Below are 19,614 nucleotides of genomic sequence, written 5' to 3'. Positions count from 1 at the left end.
TTTCAAAGGTGTTGTTTGGATTATCATTAAAAGTGGAATGCACATTCATGCTCCCCAGAAGATGAACCCTGTCAGTTCGTCAGGCCATGCAAGATATCAAAATGCAGTCAGTGGATTGCCATATTTTCTGGTAATGCCTAGTTCACACCACAAGTTTAGGCCTGATTTTCCACTTGCTGATGGTTTTTGGAGTTCACCAACAAAAACCCCTGATCAGAAGCAAGTCAACTCTCCAGTGCTTTGTGTGAGGTGTTCAAAGATGCGAGCCAACACATCCTCCCTCTTTGCCACACAGCGTCATCAACATGGAAGATTTTGACAAGCTGATGATGATCCAGTGAGAGAGCAAGACCTTTCCCCTTTCAAATTTGATTTTGCATATTTTAGTGAACGGATTGCCATATCATTTTTAGAAAGCACGCTCATGCTCCCCAGAGGATGAACCCTGTTATCTCTGGCAACCTCAAGACCTTTCCTGTAGTGCCACCCTCAGGCCAAAAATGTACAAACCCCTTTCTCCTGTCCCCTGCTTCCCCTGTCATGCATGAGGCCAGCAGGACACCAGCGGTGGTTTTAAGTAACCGATGCAAAACAGCCTTTAGTGGAAATAAAGATCCTGTACACAAAATTTGAATGGTGAAATGAATCCCAAGTCACAAGCATGCACATATTCAAAATAATCCTTTAAAAATGCATATGGAAATACAGATTACAAAGTATAAACGATAACAAAGACAATATACAACAGGCTTGGAACACCATGCACGTCCACATTCACCACACCGTGATGTTGCAAAATGACACTGGACAGTTTTAATAAGTATATTCTGCGAATCAAGACTATGTACAGAGAAAAATCTGTCTTCCACATTCGATTTAATTGACATTATCTTTTATCTTATAAACAAATGATTCACATAAGAAGAATCACACAGCAACGAATAAATACTACAGATCTTTTACTAGGACTTACAGGACAACAGTGATAATGCTATTCTCACTATAAGCTTTCAACTGAAACAAAGTGTTTTCCAGGGCCTTATACATATTTCAGTGGATTGTAGCGTCATTTAGAAAACCCCATGTTATTAAAGGGACATTTTATTCAGTTCTAAAATCCTCAGGGAATACGCAGCAAGAACTCTTTCCACCTAACTTTAGAACCTTTCAATACAGTACTCGTTTGTCGTTTGAGTGTATCCATTTTAGGTTTGGGACAACACTGCTGTTTAGTTCTTGATAAAGAAATGCGCTGCGTTGAGCGCTGTCTCAGTGTAGCCCAACAGAAGATAAAATAGTGCAACCACACCAGCGGTGTTGAGTTGCAAGACTATTCTTGTGGCCTTTGCGTAGAAAGTATATTTTGAGGTGATCTGCCCCTCTCATCTAACTGGGAGACGGCCATCAGGCTCCCATGCATGAGCGTGAACGGCCTCTACTTGGTGTCTTCCCCAATCAGTGTTGAGTGTGGTCTCACAGAATTTTGTGAAATCAGCATGTCTCAAAATACAGGCAGCATCTGTGAAAACGGAGAAATGTCCCTAGCAGGACAGGATTACAAACAGGAAGTACAGTGGCACTCAAACGGCTCTGAGGAAAGTGAGGGTCTGGGTGGTGGACGGAGACATTTACCTTCAAATAATGAGCTTCAATTTCTGACTCATGAAAGCTTTCCTGCTGGGAGAGATCTTCTCCTTCATTCAGGCGTAACTGTGACCAAAACAACCCTTTACTAACCCGACCCTAACCTGTTTGAGCTGCCTAAACTTAACCCCAACCTTTAGGGAACTTTGCTAATGTGAGATTTATGTTATTTGCATCCAAAACATACTCTGCATTTTAGGTTTTATGCTCATTTCATAAAATACTGTGAGACTGTGTCGCAGCACTGTGTGGTGCTCTGGGAGTGGCAGCAGACAGAGTCAAGATGCTCAGCACTTCATCCAAGGTGCATTTTGACTTGGCACTTGAATATTACCTCACATCTACTGTCAATCTTGACATCAGCATTTTCAAATCCAATGTGATCTCTCACGGGGGCGAAAAATATGCAACAAATAAATACATTCGAAGCGCCATTCCTTTCCAACACAAGAGCACAAGCTGCACTGGAGTAAGCCCTTTCTAGTTTTGCATCCCCCAAAATCTTCACAGATAAAAAACAAGACAAGCCAAAATATAGTTTACAAAGGAAAATAGAGAATACATTTTCTTTTCTTCAACATGAAAATATCTCCGGAGTATACATCTGGTGTGAAACAGTCAGCATTCACATAGGGCAGAACAGTCCCTGTTCCAACAACAGGAAGTCACAAATAAAGTGCAAAGCAACTAGCAGACTAAACATTGCACAATAAGTAAATGAAACCAAAAAAAACAACAACCAAAAAAAGAACTAACAGAATTACTCTTTACCCAGTCCAAAACCTGACATGATAGGCAACAACAAAACAAAAAAAAAACAATCATATCTGATGTCTTGAAAAACACTCCACTTGAGCATAGCTAGATCAAAGTCCTACACAGAACATGGGATCGGAATCTGCGGGGCGCATCTGTCGTGTCATGCGGTCGACGGTGTGACGTTAGAGCTTCAGAAGATCTGCTTCAAGTCCACGTGTATGCAAACGGTCAGTGCAAATGCCAATCCTCGACTGATAGCGACAGAGAACGTGCTTCCATTTTCAAGTGGGAGGGAAAGCGGGAGGTTGTGCTGACTTAAGACGAGGGGGCCGGATCACCAGTGGGCTTCGTTTTTGGGACGAGAAAACGACCGTTTACGCTTGTATGTGATGAGATGCTACAGCGGGAGGAGAGAGAGAGAGAGAAAGAAAGAGGGAGGAACAAGCAACAGGCTGAATTCCCGGGGCGGAGCGGACAACTTGAGCAGCAAATGAGTCAAGTCCTGCACAACCATGAGGGGGAGGCCGAAAAAAAAAATCAAAGGTCAGGTCATTTGGCGTTAACAGGCTAAACCCAGGACACTGCCACACAAAATACATTCTTTTGATCATCCGTGAATTAGCATTATGCAGAGATGGAGGTAACAGAGTCACTTCGAACGAGAAAAAAAACGGAGTTAGCTCTTGCACAGGAGAAACCCATACATGCATCCCTTCAGACTCCGTGGTAGCGTTATCTTACATGTGTCAAACCCGCGCAGCTATAGAAGGCCTTCATTCAGAGGTCCGGACTGTCAGTTTAGTCATGCATTTTGTTTCAGCTATAGCGTTATGTACAAGGTTCATGTGAACGACTGCTCGACGTGATCAAGGAAAGGGGAGCAAATGAACGGGGGGAAGAGCGAGCCAAAGGCAAGAGAGCGCCACTGACGTCTGGCTCCAACGATACACGAGGAGTAAAAACAGATGGATACTGTTAGAAGATAATCTATAGAATGCATTCTATACATTGGTTTCTGTCACTTAAAGGAAAAACCCACCCTATAGCGCATGAACACTAATTGGTGATGTACTTTGCATTTCTGGGTACGTGTAGTCATTTGGTTTATTTTCCGTCTGATGTCACGTCCACGTATTTGCTGCGTCTCCAGTGGAGATTTTGATGGCGGAAAATGTTTCAGTGACCTAAAACGTCAATACAGTCAACATCAGGCTTCGATGTCGGGCCTGTAGCCGCCATCGTGTCCCGACAATCATACAGGGAGAAATCCATCGGAAAAGAGGCACCAATTTCTTCACCACAGTAGCGGGACAAAGACCAGAATGTGATGCGGCCACGAGATTTTTGAAGAAGTGGTGCAGCTGCATTCTGGGAACTGTCATAAAAAGCAAAGTGGAGCAGACCTATAGAGGTAAGGTGGAGAACAGAAGCTGTGTATTCCTCAGAGTGACGCTTCAAGGGTGGATTTTGCCTTTAAGGGTCAGATTTTTTTTTTTTTTTTTTTAACCTCATTTGCATAGGAATCACAAATCTGCTGAAGGCAAACAAAACCTTTGATGGACGAGTACAGTAGACAATGAACAAATAAAAATAAAAAAGTTGTAGATCTGTAGAGGTTTGAAATAAACCAACCGTGATTCCTTTTTTTTTTTTTTTTTCTCTTTCGGGGTGCCGGGAGCCTTTCCCAACAGGGCTTCGGGTAAGCAAATGATTAGCACATCTGTACATAAACATTACAGTATACCAAACGTGATCCCGCAGATCCGGGACCGGTTCCCAGGGAAACTCTGACAAAAGGCCACGGCAGATTGTTTTGCACCATATTTTGAGTGGCGATGATTTGCTCTACGTTTTGGCTCGGCGGTTGGGTGCCCCTTGACTCGGCAGGGATCGTGTCACGGCTGCAGTGTGAAGTGATTTCAATGTGGATCAATCTCTCAGATAAAACCTGTGTAAACTCTAAGTCGCCGCTGAAAAGGTGGCGTAGGCAATTTTAGACTCGACTGCCTCCCTGATTGCGTAACAGCAAGTTTAGTAAGCGTTTTTGCCGTTTACCACATGGAATGGAAGGGGGCAGCTACTCGTGTCAAAAGTCAGTACTTTTAAAATATCAAAACTTTGTCTATAGAAATTTGGAGAATAGTATGTAGCAATCAGTATTGAAGATGTCTCAGTACTGATTTTTAAACTTTTAGAGTAAATTATTCTTTAAACTTTCTGCACCCCATCCACTTGTCTAAACAGAACCGGACGAGACCGAACTTTCCATAAAAATATCTATTAACGAGAAGTAACTCTGAGTTCCCATTATATGAAACAAACATCTGGAAGCTTTGAAATCATTCAGCACCCAAAGATTCATCATCAGCGTTTGTATGTGATGGTACTGAAAGGTTTTGCTTTTTTGATACTCAGCCCTTGAGGCAAAGGTCAAAAAAATCTTTTCGATCGCATTTTTGTTAGAGCTTCCCTGTCAAGGAGCGAAAAGCCTCCCCATATTTGCACTCTCTCTCTCGAACACTTTGAACCCAACTTTTGGAGCCCCCCCGCTTCCCCCTCCCTCCCCGCTTATAAAACATGAAGAATTTGGCTATAAACTGTACCGGTACAAAATACAGTACATTGATTTGTCAAACCTTACACTACATAACCACAAATATCACTGACCAAAAGTTAAGTTCCTTTCAAATACAAGAAAATGTTACGATAAGTTACGAAAATACATTGTCACATTAGACACTAAAGTAGAACAGTAGAATACTCATGTAAGGCAAAATCAGGTGATTTCACAGTGACGACTTCAAAGATTGAATATTTTAGCGTTTTCTGGTTGAAAAATAGCCAGCTTCCTTCTTTGAAAGTCTGGACATATTGGCTTTTCACTGGCAGAAGAGGAATTTAAATGTTTTTTCTTTCTTTTGCTTCATGTACCAAGCTTGGTAAATAGAAATACCTGACGATTTTCTCAGGAAAGGTGAATTAAAGTGGAACCTAACCCATTTCTGGAGCACACGGCATGTTCTGGACTGCTGCTAAAAGCTAATGTGTTTGGATTTGACCATTTGTACTGGGCTGCAACATGGCAACATCTACCAAGTCCTACATCGGAGAATGGCACACTGAACGCCTAAGAGCAACTATGGGGAGGTTTTGCACTCCTTCATTAACCAAGTAGCTTAACAAACACATATATAAATATGTCGGTAATTAATAAATAGACACAAAATACATCAGTGCAATTTCACACTATGACTACAGAGCATTTTGGCATCAAACTTAAATTAGGAAATGAAATATAAAATCTTCAACCAAAATAAATAGATAAATAAGACATATAAATACATAAAGCATTAAAACATACAGTACATGATGAAAATATCAACATTTGGTTGTCAAAAATAAAGCTTCGAGTGTGAAAGAGAAAGCCGTCATGGTGTAATGGGAAAACCGATTCCTTTGACTGCAGGGTAGAAGCAACTTGGCTGTGGTATTTTGGACTTTTCTTCTTCTTCTTTTTTTTTTTTTTTTGGAACACAGCATTTATGATGGGTACGGTTTAGCCCACTGTCCGAGCAGCTTCCTGCTACGAGCAAATATAAATAAAAAGGTAATTTTAAGTGGATATGAAAAGAAAAAATAAAGTCAAATGTGCGTTGTTGGAATATATGTGGCATGTAATGTTACACTGTAAACACAGCAGGCTAGCGAAAGCGCTGAGCGACCAATCTCATTCAAGACGACAGCGAGGCCATTCCCCAGCAAGCCGCTGATGTCTCTTTTCCCTGTGGTCTTTTGGCGGCGCATCGTTTCGAAAGGGCTTTATGGAGTCGAGGGCGAGGTCGGACAGCTGAACGGCCATGCAACGAGGGAGAGGTATCGCCCCGCCCTTTGTTTTCTCCATTCCCCAGTTTGTGTGTGTGTGTGTTTTTTTAAATAACTTCTTGTTATTCTTGGCCATGGTCAGCGATCCACGTTACAGCCTGTCCATCCTGAAGGTGTCCTCGGTGGCGGGGTCGGCGAGCACCATGTCGGGGTCATTGAGCATGTGCAGTCCATCCAAGGTGAGGGGGTCGATCTTCAGCTCGTCCAACGGGAACTGAGAGTCTGCGTCGAAGCTGACGTCGCCGACGCCTGCCAGGGAGTTGGTCAGCTCTTTGGAGAGGCTGGGGGGAGACTCTCCTGTGACTGAATACACGACACCAGGCAAAGTTAAAAGATGGTCCCAGCACCGGAGAAACATGCAGCGAGGTCTCTGAGCACCAAGTCAGCTTCTTTATATAGGTTCAAGCATCGAGTTAAATCTGGAGTCGCACCCAGTGTTCCAAATTAATTATGGGGCTCACATGCCAGTGAACTAATTATATTTATCTATCAGAGGGAATGTACAGCAGCCAAATACATCCACCAAATACAATTATTAGCATTAGCAATTACTGACTTATTTAACCCCCTGAACCCCAAACCCGCCGGCGGGATAGAAGGACGTGTATTTTTTTTAAAAATCGCCAAAATTCAACCGTTTATCATAGCTGGAAGCTTTAAAAACCTATTTTTTTCCATCGGAATTTGAATTTTCCGACGGTCCCTGAATGCAACATGTCTGACTTCCGTTTAGTGGTAGAAAAAGGACGAAACTAAGCCTAAAGAAGTGATTTTTCATTCGAATCATTTATTATACATGCTTCATTCAACAATTCGCCAAAAATAGTCCTTTACTCAATCCAGATCATTCAAAAAAACAGAAAATTCTGCGGCCTTCAGCGGATCTGAGACATCTTGATTGATTCAGGTGAGCCCAACAGTCACGTGACAAAATTCACTGAATTTCAGTGTGTAGGCAACAGTAGTAACATGGAAGGCACAAGGCAGTAAAAACGCCTTGTTTTTACTAGTTAGTTTATACAGGTTGGAAAAATGTTAATATTTCAGGAAATAAATCATGTGAAGCCCTACTTTTTTTTTCCTGGATCAGTGACACTTGTGGGCACCTGAAAAAATGTTCTGTACATTTATTCCAGTGTTTCTCGATTTTTGTAAAATCATTTATCAAAAAAAAAATCAGTTTGCCTTTTTTATTTTTTTATTTATGGCACTATAACTTTTTCATACTGTGTGAAAGACATTTTTGAATAGCTTCAGGTGATAGCCACAGCTGTGCTGTTTCCATAGAGGTGCAGCACTTGTAACTGCAGTGAAAAACAAGCCCACAGTGAGCCAAAATGTGAGGGGAGCAGAAAACACGCCAAAACTGCTTGGGGTTCAGAGGGTTAAGTTCGGGCACTTGGTACAATTGTATGCCATTATGATCAGTACTTATGTATATTGTTCTGTCTTACTCTGTAATAAATGACAAAGCTTATCTGGATGCAGCTCAACTTTGGAGTGAACATCAGCAGCCAGTAATGCATTGCGCTGATCTAAGTCAACATCATTCGTACTGCAGTTACCAAGCACCTAGATCAAATCAGTCATCAAATGGTAGCAGTGATAGCAGCACGGGAAGTCACTCTGCATAAGAATGCAAGCTAGATGCCCAAAAATATAAAATGTACTACAGTACAAGTGGAATGAGGTGAAGGAGTGTCTGGTGGAATCCAGCTGCAGTTACCTGTTAGGATGATGTTGGGGATGTTGCCATGGCTACTGTAACCGAGCTGCTGAGAGTCTTGCAGGCTGCTCCCAGTCAGGCCCATCATGGCTGCCTGTGTGTAGTTGAGGGTGGAGCACTGGTTGTAAAGGCTGGTGGAGCTGATGGGGTTCTCGATCATGTTGAACTGTTCCAGCTAGATGGTGCGCAAATAAAAAGGGAAACGGAAGCCCAGTATGAAGCCAGGCACTATTTCAAGAAAACCTTTTTTTTTTTTTTTATTGTTGTTGTTGCTGTTAATTGTGTGTGTCACCTGGTGAGAAAGAGCGTTGGTCTGTCTTGATGCCAACTGCTGATCGTAGAAGGAATCACCAAATATACTGCCCACCACAGGCATGTGCTGGAAGAACAATAATTGAACCAGAAAATATTATAAATTAACACCAGGTGTCATACTAGCCTCTGAAATGAAAACCACTTAAACAAAAAAAGCTAGGAGGCAGGTCCGGTCCCACAAGCAGACGTTTCAGAGATGCAATGACAGAACACACAAGCTGGACTTAAAGTCAAAAAACACCCAGACTAAGCATTGGCCAAAGCAAATGATTTTCATGGCAGCACAAACACAAATCAACTTATTAAATACACTTGCAATGAGGAAAGCACCATTGAGGATGAATATTCAACACTGTTAGGCTTTCTGAAGCGGTGGAGTCCCTGCTTGGCCTAACCACACTGATGTTGCATCAGACTCTCACACCCACGGCAGATTTACCAAGGCCAGTGAGCACGAATCATGAGCCAACACACAAGCCCAAGCCTCAGTGAGGTTTATGGCTTTCTGCTTTACTATCTCCTTTACTATCCACTGCTAACAAAGCTCAAAACTCACCTGTGTACAATAGCCTTTAAATGCTCTATCCTTTTTAAAGAGTGCTTTCTGAAATACTTAAGCAGATTCATCTCATGGCTCTGACTGTCTTTATACTGCTTTGGTTCATTTCATCTTTCTACATTTCACTTACAGGTGATTGCAGCTGCACTGCTGTTTTTAATGTTAGATTGGAAAACAGGCCCAGATTATTCCAGTTGTTTGTAGCAGTGTGTTTGACTACAGTAATGAGGGTCACAATTTCCCAATTTGCCAAGTGAGTGGAGAGGACGGGTTGGAATTGTGGCTGAAGCCCTTGGTTTGTTGTGATGAACAGCGCTCCTAGTGTCCAAAAGAATATTGCACTTCAGTGCAACTCCTTTTTTTTATGACAGGGTTTTGCAGTGAAACACCTTTGAGTAAATATATTTGCCTTTCCTTTTGATAGCGTTCTAGTGAAGATGGGATAAAGGTCTGATTATGAGACAACTCTTCCATACCGGAGTGATTAATGTCTTGGTTACTTTGTCTAAAGCTACAGTGAAACTGAGACTAGTGTTGGACCTAAAAATGCAGGAATATCATTTTAAAATGGAACTAAAAACACACACTAAGATTTAACAACAGTTACGTTTCTGCCAAACAATTTCATTTGTCAGAGACATTTCCCTGTACAGCTAACCATGCTTCAGTGGCTGCCATGCTAACTCTTGTAGTAAGCTACTAAACTATCTTGTTTTCTCTTTTTCTTATCATTAGATGAGCACACTTCTTTCAGAAGAAAATCCTTCCCAATTTGTGTTGTTAACTATTCTAATAAAGCTTGGCTGCATCCGGCTGCATCGCCATGGTCCCCAACAGTGAGGACCATGGCGATATCAGGCATATCATGCAAGCAATAAAACCATGGAAATGTCACACTTCATGTAATCCTACTGCAACTCCAACAATTAAGTTTGATTTATGTGTAACAAGTGCTGAGAAAACTTGGATTTCTGTGTAAAATTAGAAAAACCTTATTTAGAGAAACAAATGCTTTGGGCCTCCATCCCCTAACTCCCCCCATATTATCATGCATACAGTAACAGTGGTGAAGAAGAAATGGGTTATGCAGGTGCCGACACCATGAATGATAAACTGCCGATAAAATAATGAGAAGCAGTCTAACTGATCTATTATTAGCTTTCCCAGACACAAAGCCCTTCCCCAAAAACCAGCGAGCTCGGTGGGTGGGCCCTTACTTGAGGCGAGCCGCCAGGGGAGAAGCCTTGATTGGAGACAGGGGAGGTTGGAGACTGATTGGCTGGTGAGCCAGTCTGATTGCGGTACTGTTGGAGGGAAGAGGGTTAGCTAGCACTGAGCTCCATGACAGTCACACACAAATCTCATAGGAACTGAAGTGAGATGTGAGCTGAGGCTGTACTAGTCGTGTAAAGTATGACATGGTGGGAACTTAACATGAGCCACTAAACAAAATGGCTGCGGCTGGTGAGTTTGTTGACTCTGCTGGCACCTGTATCAGGTAGAGTAGCAACAGTCATCTGGTGGTACTAGTAAAATCAGCTGCTGTATTATGAATTTTCTGCCATGCTCCCATTATTAAAGTCTGTTTTGAGGCTAATGTCAGACACTTTTTGCCTATAACAAAATGCACCCTTGTCTGAGTACATCTCAAAATGTTTTAATGAGAGTCACTGCACAAAGTGATCGATCAGTGTCAAAGCTGTTCTAGAGCCAGTGGCATAAAACAGGGTTCCTACACAAAATTCCAGACTTTTCTGGCAATCTCGGAGGATTTTTTTTCCAGACTATATTTAACACCTCAGACTACTGATAGCTGCATGTCATCATGCATGTACATACTCCAGCTGTTACATGTGCTGGTGGCTTCATGGTGGCCTCATGTTGCTGGGTTGGGCAAAAAATGATGAGTCACCGGGTGCTGTTGATGCTTTCACAAGATCACCATGCTTCTTCTCTTCCATATGACTAGTGGCGGCTGCCTTGCACATGCTAGAGATCTTGAATGATTTCATACACCTTACACCAGGCTCTTTTCTCTGTCTTAGAGTCCTTCACCAACCATTTTTATATTTTAGATGGGTAAGCCATTTCTCAGAAAACTTGATTTGTCTTGTGCACTGGATGGGATGGCACAGCAAGTGCCACCATTGATTTGCATTCTGTAATATGGACAGGTGTGTGAATCGCTCTGCCCTGCCCAAAGAAAAGCATTTTCAGCTAACTGTGCCAAATTTGAACAAAATCAAAATATGCTGCTTGTATGATTAATTTATTACTTCAGTTATGAATTTCGCTTTTTAGACAACTGCTTTTTAGAAAACTATAAACACAAGAGAGTCTGGAAATACAAATATTTTACCACAGTCTCTCTTCTTTTTCCATACTTTTCCATACCTGGAAAATATCAGAATCATATTCCATACTTTTGCAGACAGTGTAGGAACCCTTACACAAGGACATGAAGTTAGTCACTAGCTATTACATGATAGTTTAAGAATCTACAAAGCTATTTTGCGCAGCGCACATGGCAAGAAAAAAAAATAAAGGCATTTAAACTCTGGGCAAAACGGGCCAGGCCATTTAAGTGATCATTCATTATATGCTCCCATCATGTACCCAGACATCTAGTCACCTTACCGAACTGACGTTGATGCTGCCTGGGGTCTGGCTCTGGTTTTCTGGGGAGGAGTTGGTGACGGTGGCTGTGGCCGTAGCAGTGGAGACCGGGGAGGGCAAGGTGATGAGCCGGATGCCCTGTGGCAGGGCCTGCTGCTGCTTCTGGAGGTCACTGAGCAGCTGAGCCTGAGCCTGAGCTGTCAGCTGGTTGAACAGGGGGTACTGGGCGAGCTGCTGCTCCAGGGTCAAGGCCTCCATTGGCATTGCCTGAGAAAAACATACAGAGGTTCAGTACAGTTCCATGAAGCTATGCGGATCTTAAGAAGTGACTGGGAGTTTATCTGAATGTGATCTCAGCTTATTGCCACAAAATATGCTTCATGCAGCACATTTTCTACAGCAGAACAGAACAGTGTGAGGATGATACTTTTTTAAATGAGCTGTCCAATTTGCACTATTTTCCACACTTTGGTTTGGTTCAGCTTTTACGCAGAAGTTCAAATAAATCACTCTAAACACACTTGGTGCGAATGGACCTTTTAAATCAGGCTGAGCATTTGCTAAAATCTCACCTGGGTGATATTAACAGGTGAGGACAATGTGGGGGAGAGTTGCTGTGGCGACTGCTGGAGATGGAGGTCAGCACTGAGGGTCAGAGGCACCACAGCCGGCTGCCGGCGCTGTGCTGTTACTGTCATGGTGGGCTGAGAGGAGGTGGGGATCCCTGACGAGGATAAACCAAACAGAAACATTAAAACAAGGTAAACAAGCTATTTTACATGTAGTTTGTACAATGTGTATATTTTCCATAATTGTAGAGTCCAAACTTATCTATGATGATGCAGTGTTTCCCATACACACTCAGTGTTGTGGAGGCCTGACACAATATCAGAACTGACTGCCAATTTATTTGTTCTCCACTATTTAAAACTGGTATTTCAAGCCAAGCTTTTGTGTACAACAGTGAGCAACACAGATTTACTGAATATACTGTTATTATTGATTTGAACATTGTAACTGTCTTCAGTGTCTACCTACATTTTCTCTTGCATTCGGCAGGTTGCCACACACACACACACACACACACACACACACACACACACACACACACACACACACACGCATGCATGCGCATGCATGCGCACCCCTATCCCAACACGTGCAGTACATGTATTCATTATAAAATTGGTGGGAACTGATCCTTTGTATTACATTATGTTCTGTCAGGAAACAATGCCATCTAAACTGTGAAAACAGTAAATATTAAAATTCTGCAACTGTCTCCAAACTGGTGGGTGTTAGAGGTGTAAGAGGTTTGTACACACTAAGAACAACAGAGACATTTTAACTTACAGGAGATGTTTAAAACTACCTAATATTCAGGTAGAGCTGACATGGGTCCAGTGCAAAGAGGGGAACATTTCTCTAGTAACAGGTAGGCAATTAATTCCTTCTGCTACTGCTGTTACTGTATCTCAAGACAATTAATACATAAGCCCTGATTTGCCCATCGTCCATAAATCTCAAGCGATTCAGAGGTCTGGTGTTACCCCCCTTCAACGACAACTACGTCGGAAATCCAATCAAGCCAGTCAGGCCCTTTGTTGGGTGGGACCGATTAAAACTAACAACACCTAAATACAAGCAACATTATACTCTGACAGAATTTATTCAAGGGAGAGATGTTTTCTCAAGTTTAATCAACTAGCCCCTCTCATGTAGACTCACTGTATTTCAGACAAAATGATATCGTGGTCACTTGACTTTTTTCTTTATGGATAAAATATATGCATGTCTCATTCATGCTTCCCTCTTTTCCATTTTGATCACAAAAAAGGTATTCAAGGCATTATCTGGAAGAAATCAGTGACCTTCCATTGTGTGTCTTTACTGAGAACAGAAAGCAGCTAGAATCGATGAAAAATGTGTTGAATTGAAATGAAGTGCTGTTCTGTGATTTACACAAATGCTAAATTTTTAAGCAAAACCAGAGGTTTGTCAGAGAATTTAAGTCAACAAAGTCAGTGACCAGTGATATCCTGGTGTCAGAGAAAATCAAATCAAATCCCATAGAAACTGCCTCAGAGCTGACAAGATTATTTCAGCATAATGGAGTGGAAACAAACTGGGTATTTGGTCTGAATATCCGCCTAAGACTAACCATGATCTAAGCAGGCGGAAACCTTTGACATCATAACCCTGGCTTTGCCATAGTAAACAGTGCAAAGGCAGCCAGCAGCTAAGCAATTTTAATAAGCTTTCCTGCTGATTCACACCCCACAGTCATGCCAACACTGGATGAGTGTACTCATTCTCTGCCTTAACACGGTGGGTGTTACCATGGCTGGCAGCGCTGATGCCCAGGTGGGTGAGGTTGGTGGTCAGGCTACCCGTGCTATTGGACGAGCTGAGGGCGGGGAAGGCCACAGTGTCCTCGGGGTCCAGAGGGGTGGACAGTGGTGGAGGGAACTGGATGTTGGTCAGGTCAGGCAATGAACCACCGGTGTTATGTGCGGCTGGGAGTACGGACGGGTTCACTTCCTGGTCTGGTGATGGGAATATACTGCAGGACACAAGTTAGGTAAAACGTGAGAAACTAGTCTTATTTCACCTTACCTCTAAGTTTTTACATGGCACAAGTACTGTGCTATACCCCTACCAGACTAACTATGGAGATCATACAGTATTTTCAGTACCAGCTGCATTTCAGTAGCATTTTAATCAATTCAATATTTCCAACATAATGACTTTCCAGCACTAGAGCCAGTATGTGTTTAGGTACTATTGCAGCACACCTCTAGTGTTGTATTAAACTAGACTCAAACAATGTGACAAAAAAACAAGCAAAAAACAAAAACAAAAAAACACTGTTCCTGTATTAGTGCAGCTGCAGCATGGCAAATTTGTGCTGTGGAGAAAAAACACAACTGTGACTTGTTAAAATAGCTTCCAAGGTGTGTAAGTGACAGGCTACTCCCAGCATTTGTTAACCCAAAGAAATAATAAAACAAGCTGATAAGCTAAATCTACTCACTTGATTCCTGGGACGTCACATGCCTTGGGCTTTGATGAATCATCCTGAGGAGAAAACACAAACATGAGCAAACAATTTCAAGGCACGGACATGTATAGTAACAAGTGCAACCCTTGTAGCCCTTCCCATCGGTACCTTCTTGTCCTCCCACATCTGTTTCTGTGTGTCCTCGTCTGCATTTGACTCCGACTCCTCCGTCCCAGGCACTGTTAGCAGCAGTACTAATTAGTAAAACAGCAAGAGACAGTTGCTTGCAATGACAAAATACATAACGATTCATCTAACTGGTTGAAGAAATGAGTCATCAATACCCCAGCCAGGAAAGCAGAATATAGTTCTGTGCACTAGATTCAAGTGCACCTAAAAATAGCAAGGTGACCACCAGACAGAGTGGATGCCACCCACTCTTAGTTTGATTACATGGAAGCCTCAGACATTGATAGACATAAAGCACAAATAATCAGTGAATTATTGATCCTCCTTTATAATGATCCTAAGCAAGGTCCATTCACAGACGATTGCCACAGGACAAATTAGTTCCCTACAGCCCGCTTGGTGACAGCATGCCAATCAGGTTAATTTGCCAGCCATCAGCATGCACTTGGTTTACAAACACTAAGTGTACACATAAATATTTCATATTTCACAAAATGTCAATCCAGATTTTCAAACCACGAGCCCAACCATCTTCTTTGTGCCACCAACCCCTCTATGGCATCTAAAGCTTGGCGCTTGCATGACGACAGTGTGCATGAATAAATAAAGGCTGCCTTGTGTCTTTGTAACTGGATCTTCCATTACCTCGTTTAGGCTGGAGCTCCTGTGATCCCCCTGCAAACACCTCCTGGGGCTTTGGATTCATGGTGCTCTGGTGTAAGGCCGAGTCCGAATTTGTCCTGTGCATGTTAGAAAGGGGAGACGTCAGCAAAATAACCCTGCCAACCACCCCAATGCTGGACTCAGGCCCACTCTTCTGCATCATATCTGTCAAGAATTAAGTCACACTCCGCCACTGGCTACTGTTCACTGTGGTACAGCTTATGTAAAGGCTTCTTTGTGTTGCTTGAGTTTGGTCAGTTTACAGCTGCAAGGCTGCAGGGAGCTGGCTGGAGAGAATGCAAATTCTATTTTTGAAATTGAATTGTACCCAATTGTAGTCTGGTTTTCAGTTTGGCAAACAGACAAGAGGAGATGGCTTACCTTCTCCAGCTGGTGTCTGGCGGGGGGGAGAGATAAACTGAGCCATAGGGACAGCTGTCAATGTGAATCTCAGTTAAGGGTAATAATGCAGCGGAAATGAGATATGGATCGGCATTATCTGGATTTTTATGTCCTTGGCCGATCGGACCAAATGGAGGTACTATGAAACAATAACGGCAAAAATGTTATTTTGATTGAATTTCTTTGACAGTCACAGACTGTGTTTTGCTAATATTTTAATGATGGAATAAAAAGTACAATCTGAAAGAAACAAACACATCAAACAAAGAAGTCAACATGTCCTCAAGAACAGCAAGCATTTCAGAAGAAGGATATCTGGCGCCCATGTTTGTCGACCGATAGCGGTCGGCGATGGGGGGAAGTGATGCGGTTGCGGTCGCGGTAAACACGTTCCACCAGGCCGTGGTGCCGGGTGGTCCGACTGGTATCCAGCACTGAGTTCTGAAGTAAACAGACCAAATCAATGAGCTGAGCAAACCAGCTGACTTATTCAACAATTTACACCCAAATGTCTTGGTATTAATGGTGCAAAATGTGTTCATTTCAAAATGAGTCAAGCTATGGGCCCCCATACTGATGCTCGAGTTGGCAAATGTATTTAAAGATGGAAAGCCATGACAAGCAATGATCTACTTTTAAATTTAGGATCCGAATTTATATTTCATGGTAGAACTGGTGCGCCTTGTATAGCCTACAGTTCTGGCTTCCTTTTGCTCCTGGACAATGCTACACCTTGCTCAGACTGTGCAGCCCTGACCCGCAGGTCATTTCTGAACAGGTTACTGCCATCGAAGTCTGAGGTAAGCCTATAGACTTTCCTAAATTGGTTTGGTAGCATTTTCAATGTTTAGGCAAATCATTCACCAAGACTAAAGAAATCTATAGCCTGTATGTCTGAGATGATGGCCAACAGCTGAGAAAGTTCCACTGGTCGAGAATAAAACAACGATTTACCACCTGAGAGAAGCTAAGGGCTCACCTGAAAAGGCAGGTCAATGTTGCCATTTCCAATCTGATTGACATTGGGCAGTGAGCCTCCATAGTACTGTCCACGATTCTGCCCTAGTTGCAAATACTGGGTCTTCTGTAACTGCAACTGTGCAAAGTAAAATTGCATGAAAGCATGAGTGAATGACTGATCTGATACATGAAAAAGTGATGCTAAAAATGAACAAGGCCTGTCAGTCCAGTGTTATCATGAAAAATTAGTGTATTAACTGACAAATGAAAAGTGACAGGATGGGTGAGGGTGGCTGTTTCGTCAACAATCAAGAGGCAGACAAAATCCCAGATGGCATAAATAAATGTTCAGCAGATGTGACTGATGCCTGGCAACCAGGAACAATCAGATTTACAGTCAAATTTTACATTTTGCACACCTGGCCATTAGCCACGTCTGCTTCCATAGAACAAAACTGATCGCTAAAAATAAATCATGCATGCTATTTACAAAGACATGTGACTGTAATCCTCTATTTCTACCAACAATGAACTGCGGTGGCGTGAACAATGCTCGGAACGAATGCAGTAATGGATGGATGTTTGAATGGCAAGACAAAAATTTGGCGGAGGCCAAACAATTTACTATTTCCAAATTAACTTTTCTGCATTAACTGGAAAAATAAACATCTTTAAACTCAGCAAATAACCAAGTAAGTCAATGGGCATCGTTCCCAGCAACAGGCAAAACCGTGAGCTTACAGGGCCAAGAATTAGACCTAAACAATACTTTGTTATTTTGTTATCTAGATATGAATATACATAATATTAAGATCTCAAAAGGCAACAATATGGACGTTACCAAATTTAGGGTTAACCCAAGACAGTGATTGGTCTGTTCTGATTAATAAGACTCTTTGTGAAGTAAATGCATTTCTACATCCAGCTGGTATCATTATGCTGTTTTGTATCTTTTAAAGATTGCTTAATTTTCACTGTTGTTGCACTTCAAACACTGTTTAAGCACTGTGTCAAAGCAGAGGATACAGCAAAATGTTTGATTTTCTTTCTTTCCTTCTTTCTTTCTTTTTTTTAATAATTTAAGGCAGCCTAAGACAGCAATTGCTCTGTTCTGATCAATAAAATACTTTGACGTAACTGTATTACTATGCTGTTTTTGAAAGAATGCTTGATTTTCAAAGTTGCCACACTTCAAATTTCAAGTAAGTGTGAACCTACAGGCGTATCGTATCACTATCGAGATATTTGGCATAAATATCGAGGTATGACATTGTGTCCATATCGTGCAGCCCTAGCGAGAATCAGTCCAAATGTTTCCTGGCAACAACGTGGCTTTCTTTTCCTATGTGACTGAAGGCTCTGTGCTGCAGCAGCTAACCACTGCTGGCCACAAGTTGCCCGTGTGTTGGACAGCAGCGGCTCTTCCAGATGCTCTGCCTCAATCAGACGTGACACTGTCACTGTGTAACGTGGTCGAGTCGCAGGTACTGCTGACTACTGAAGGACAAAGCAGCTGCACTGGCTTTATTCTCCCAAAACACACACGATCCAGGATGCTAGTGGACTGCTGAATGCTATCTGGGTACCAAGCTAACGTTACGTACTGATGCTTATTGTTGGAGGAGGGGAAAAAAATCACAGCTGTGCTAGGAGCGCTGACTGACATTAGATTAGCTTGTCAACGTTAGCCCTCTCTGTAATCCCAGTGTTGCTCCAGTTTATTTGCCTGCAGCTTCCCAGCATGGCTATGTCAGATAGTTTCTGTTGGCATTATAAACATGACAGCAAACACGCTGCACAAGCCAACCACACACACACACACACACACACACACACACACACACACACACACACACACACACACACACACACACACACACACACACACACACACACACACACACACACACACACACACACACACACACACACACACACACACACACACACACACAGAGCTCAGGTGCCAATTATTCACAACACCAGCAGCATGCTAGCAAATGGTAACGAGTTACGGAGCCGCTGGCTAACGTTGCACATGAGTAGCTCACCACATCAAAATATCCCAACTAAAACAAGTTGGTGTCGTCCGTGTGCCACAGCAGGCTGTCATTTGAGCCCGCTTCACCGCTGTAGCTAACGACGTTAACGTTACCTAGTTAAGATTAGCAACACGCTCCGTAACGTTTTGCTAGCTGGACAGCGAAGCTAGAAATTTCTGCAACGGGGACATGAGAGGCTTACCCGCGCTGCCCTGGTTATGTTCAAGTCTTTCATCACTTCTTCAAAGGCAGCTGTCTCCTCCGCCTGTTTCTGATTATGCAAAGCGATTTTTTCGCTAAATTTGCGAGGATTGTTTGAGGACGCCATCTTTCCCTCTTCTTCTCAATGGAACGTTACGCACGACGCTGGCCTGGACTGGCGGCGTCATCACGCACGGCGGCACAGGTGTATGTTTGGGCTGCAGGCGGCTTCATGTGATACAGGCGCTCATCAATAACTGTGGATGTTACTGTACTGTGTGTGGGGCCTTCAGCCATGACGAGGATCCACACAGCAGCAGGAGTTTGGAAGGCGTACATCTGTCTCATGTTCAGTATCTGAGGGTGTGTTTAGAAGACAGTGTTGGTGTCAACTTGACCCCAACTGATAAAAAATGTAAAAAAAATTGAAGGTAACAGGTGAGTTAAATAAGATGTCTGTATCAAACTATTGTTTGTGTTTAGGCAACAGTGTGGTCAGTGAGAAAGTGGTAAATGGGACAAAAATTGATGGCGATATCATGGACAACAAAAAACCAAGGTGTTTTGAAAAGCTGCTAAAACTGATGTGTGCCTCAGAGTGTTGCTCAAATTCACTAAGCCATGCACTTAAATCCTAAAATGCATCATCTGCTGA

At 42.6% G+C, this 19,614-nt stretch overlaps 1 protein-coding gene across 3 annotated transcripts; it reads right to left on the bottom strand.

Moving 5' to 3' along the window:
* Window positions 1–664: 664 nt before the first annotated feature.
* crtc1b (CREB regulated transcription coactivator 1b) lies at window positions 665–19,129 on the bottom strand. 3 transcript variants are annotated; one of them, XM_030049331.1, is made up of 14 exons: window positions 18,961–19,086; window positions 16,736–16,852; window positions 16,072–16,197; window positions 15,736–15,797; window positions 15,337–15,431; window positions 14,671–14,756; window positions 14,536–14,579; window positions 13,841–14,064; window positions 12,074–12,225; window positions 11,523–11,768; window positions 10,103–10,189; window positions 8,304–8,390; window positions 8,012–8,186; window positions 665–6,588 (listed from the first exon to the last, which is right to left on the bottom strand). In XM_030049331.1, the coding sequence occupies exons 1-14, from the start codon at window positions 19,084–19,086 to the stop codon at window positions 6,377–6,379; spliced, it is 1,839 nt and encodes a 612-aa protein (XP_029905191.1). In that variant the 3' UTR covers window positions 665–6,376. The 3 variants fall into 3 exon arrangements, with proteins under 3 accessions (XP_029905191.1, XP_029905192.1, XP_029905194.1); XM_030049332.1 differs by having other exon boundaries at window positions 6,377–6,588; window positions 14,671–14,741; window positions 18,961–19,129; XM_030049334.1 differs by lacking the exon at window positions 10,103–10,189 and having other exon boundaries at window positions 6,377–6,588; window positions 18,961–19,129.
* Between the last annotated feature and the right edge of the window lie 485 nt (window positions 19,130–19,614).

This window comes from Myripristis murdjan, chromosome 4 (genome assembly GCF_902150065.1).
Source record: "Myripristis murdjan chromosome 4, fMyrMur1.1, whole genome shotgun sequence".
In the NCBI taxonomy this organism is placed as follows: domain Eukaryota; kingdom Metazoa; phylum Chordata; class Actinopteri; order Holocentriformes; family Holocentridae; genus Myripristis; species Myripristis murdjan.
This window is presented reverse-complemented; position numbering and strand designations above follow the sequence as displayed.

Bases quoted from the DNA above. Each gene is read 5' to 3' on its own strand.
- crtc1b (XM_030049331.1), bottom strand. From the start codon at position 19,086: ATGGCGTCCTCAAACAATCCTCGCAAATTTAGCGAAAAAATCGCTTTG. The intron at 10,190-11,522 runs GTAAGGTGACTA...TCCCTCCAACAG, and splicing joins GCAGCATCAACGTCAGTTCG to TACCGCAATCAGACTGGCTC. The intron at 8,391-10,102 runs GTAAGGGCCCAC...TTGTTCTTCCAG, and splicing joins CCCCTGGCGGCTCGCCTCAA to CACATGCCTGTGGTGGGCAG.